Source organism: Sinocyclocheilus rhinocerous, unplaced genomic scaffold (genome assembly GCF_001515625.1).
Source record: "Sinocyclocheilus rhinocerous isolate Xijiao unplaced genomic scaffold, SAMN03320098_v1.1 scaffold148, whole genome shotgun sequence".
Classification (NCBI taxonomy): Eukaryota; Metazoa; Chordata; class Actinopteri; order Cypriniformes; family Cyprinidae; genus Sinocyclocheilus; species Sinocyclocheilus rhinocerous.
Genome location: NW_015653472.1, coordinates 11,871 through 14,490, shown reverse-complemented (window position 1 = coordinate 14,490; position 2,620 = coordinate 11,871). Strand labels below are relative to the sequence as shown.

General features: G+C 35.0%; 1 protein-coding gene across 1 annotated transcript in view; it reads right to left on the bottom strand.

The window, feature by feature from the left end:
- LOC107716100 (solute carrier family 2, facilitated glucose transporter member 1-like) overlaps positions 1-2,098 on the bottom strand; it is a 19,497-nt gene extending 17,399 nt beyond the window's left edge. The window contains exon 1 of the mRNA XM_016522423.1: positions 2,022-2,098. Within this exon, the coding sequence (XP_016377909.1) occupies positions 2,022-2,039 (18 nt within the window). The 5' untranslated portion in view covers positions 2,040-2,098. The remainder of the gene's footprint in view (positions 1-2,021) is intronic.
- Positions 2,099-2,620: the final 522 nt, after the last annotated feature.

The following is a 2,620-nucleotide window of genomic DNA, read 5'->3' as shown; positions in this document are numbered from 1 at the left end:
TTTTTAGACCGATGAGCTTTGTAAAAATCGATGCGTTTCAGAAAGGTGGGGCATAGAGGAGAAATAATAATGTACAGTATGTGGAAAATAATGTGTTTTTTTAACCTTAAACCGCATAAACACATTTCATTACACCAAATACACAAAATAATGTTCTTTTTAGCAGCATCATATGACCCCTTTAAATACAAAGTTGCAATGACCTTTTTTTATTTATTTATTTAGGCTTCCATACTAATAGACTTGATATATAGATATTATATGCAGGGGAGTTTCATAGTTGTGTGTAATGTGCAATGTGCAATTTCCATGCAGTTTTTCACTCAGTCAATGTATAATACAATAGTCAATTCAATTTGGCCCTTCCATTCCTTTCACAGCATTGCTGTTTGGCTAAAAATAAATAAATAAATAAAAATTAAACTGTTCAAATTATTTTGACATTTTTTTCTAACCTACATGTGAACAATGGTTTATTCCACAGAACTAAGCAGCAAAATGTAAGATGCTGAATGAGGGAAACCCTGTATGATCCTATTACAGATCGGGCAGCACCTGAACCAACTCACGCACACGTACCACAACTACTCCAGCCTCTTATTCCAATCCACTCCAACAACCACAGGTCTTTACATAACAGGCTCAACAGGCCTTCAAAGACAATGACTTCATCGTGAGCTCTAGCACGAAGGGTCGGATTAACAATATAAAATACTGCTAAACCCGGCATGTGATTTCATACGTGCTCCTAAGCATTCTTACCCCAAATAACAGTTCTGTTCTCAACTGGAGTAACACTCTACAATTGTGTATTAAAAAGCGAAAACCCTTAAACTAAAAATTTTTGAGAATATAGGCCTGAATATTATTCTGGGAATCCAACCCTCTACCCGTCATATGTAGAAAACACTAGTTATTCTCAAGCTTAAAAAGATTACATCAGTAGCCTTTTAATAGTGTTTTAATATGCCCCCTGCCTATTGCAGAAACGCTGTGTTTTACAAACATTCCTTGTAATAGAAAATAACGGTTATGGCAGGTTCACTGTGGGACAATTGCGCCCCCTGACGGTCATGCTCGGTACAGTTCTGACTCGACCACAGACTGTAGTACGTGTGTTTACAAGTAACACTTAAACCTTGTTAAATATTATATAACCACAGCTTAATACATGGAATTAATTGCAGCTGCAATAAAATGCATGCATAAAAAAGCAAATAAATTGAAAAAAAAAAAAAGTTAACTGAGTAACATTGGCCTCAAGTCAAGTCCTTAAAAGCTTAACATTCCTGATGAAATGAACATACAGAAAATAAGCAATGCAAGGCCCACTGAGCCACTGAATCAAAGGGGTTTAGACTTCAAAAGGGTTTACAGCAGCAAGTCTTAATAATCTCAATTTAAGAGCACTGCTCTTCTAGTTCCCTTTAGCACACAGTTATAATAAACCAAATGTCATTGTTCTACAAAAATTAGTTCATTATAATGCATATGCATATACATTAATCAAGTACAAAGTACTTTCATCACTTTACTTCTCCAGGCAAACAAGATAAATGAGTCTTATGTCAATGACACAAATGGTTGATGTAATTAATCTGTTTCTCCTCTAAACCTCTGTAAGGCTGTGGTCTGAGATGTCTTATTAGAAGGTTTTACTACGTATTTCCATTACTTAAGGGTTTAAATCTGATGGTATGAGATCGTTGTGGCTGGAGACAAAAATAGGATTTGTTTGATTGATAAATAAATAAATAAAGTTTTACTACTTGTCTAGGTACAGATGCATAAAAACCTCAACTCAAAAATATAAATGAGCGTTAAAGAGATTTATCTGTTCTGTCAGTCAAAATGAAGTTTGCTTTCTATTTCTATTTTTTAAATGACAGAATAAGACAAATCTAGTTTTGCTTTCTTGGATGTTTTAAGAATTTACTGAAACTCTCTCCCATCTAATTCCTCAGGTACTACTGGCAAACTATCACTACACTAGAGTGATAAGGCAAACAATATGACATTACCTTTTTATTAGACTCCATGGTGGCAGGTTAAAAATGCTTTGAATTTTTTTTCTTCTTTTCGTTGTGGTGTAAAACTGCAGTCCTAAAATCCACTTAACAAAAAAGCGCGAAAATATTACAATTTAAAATCCACAATGTATCATCCAATTTGTCGTATTGAAAGAAGCCTTCATGTCTTCTGTTAGTCGATCTTGAATCGTCTTTGAGTCTGTCAGGTGCGTTCAGTGAACTGCCATCAGTGGAGTAAAGCGCTTATTATAAACTCTCTAACACAGGCTCTGATTGGCTGTTGCTTAGTTACCTCTGTCCGAATGACGATGTACACACAGGCATGATTGAAATGCTCTCCCCGATTGGCTGCACGTATTCAATGAAGTGGTGTAAATGCGTCGATTTTTAATCTTGTAATCTGGACACTGGACACAATCTAACCTGATCATCCACATTATATATATATATATATACATATACAGTGGGTACGGAAAGTATTCAGACCCCCTTAAATTTTTCACTCTTTGTTATATTGCAGCCATTTGCTAAAATCATTTAAGTTAATTTTTTTTCCTCATTAATGTACACACAGCACCCCATATTGACAG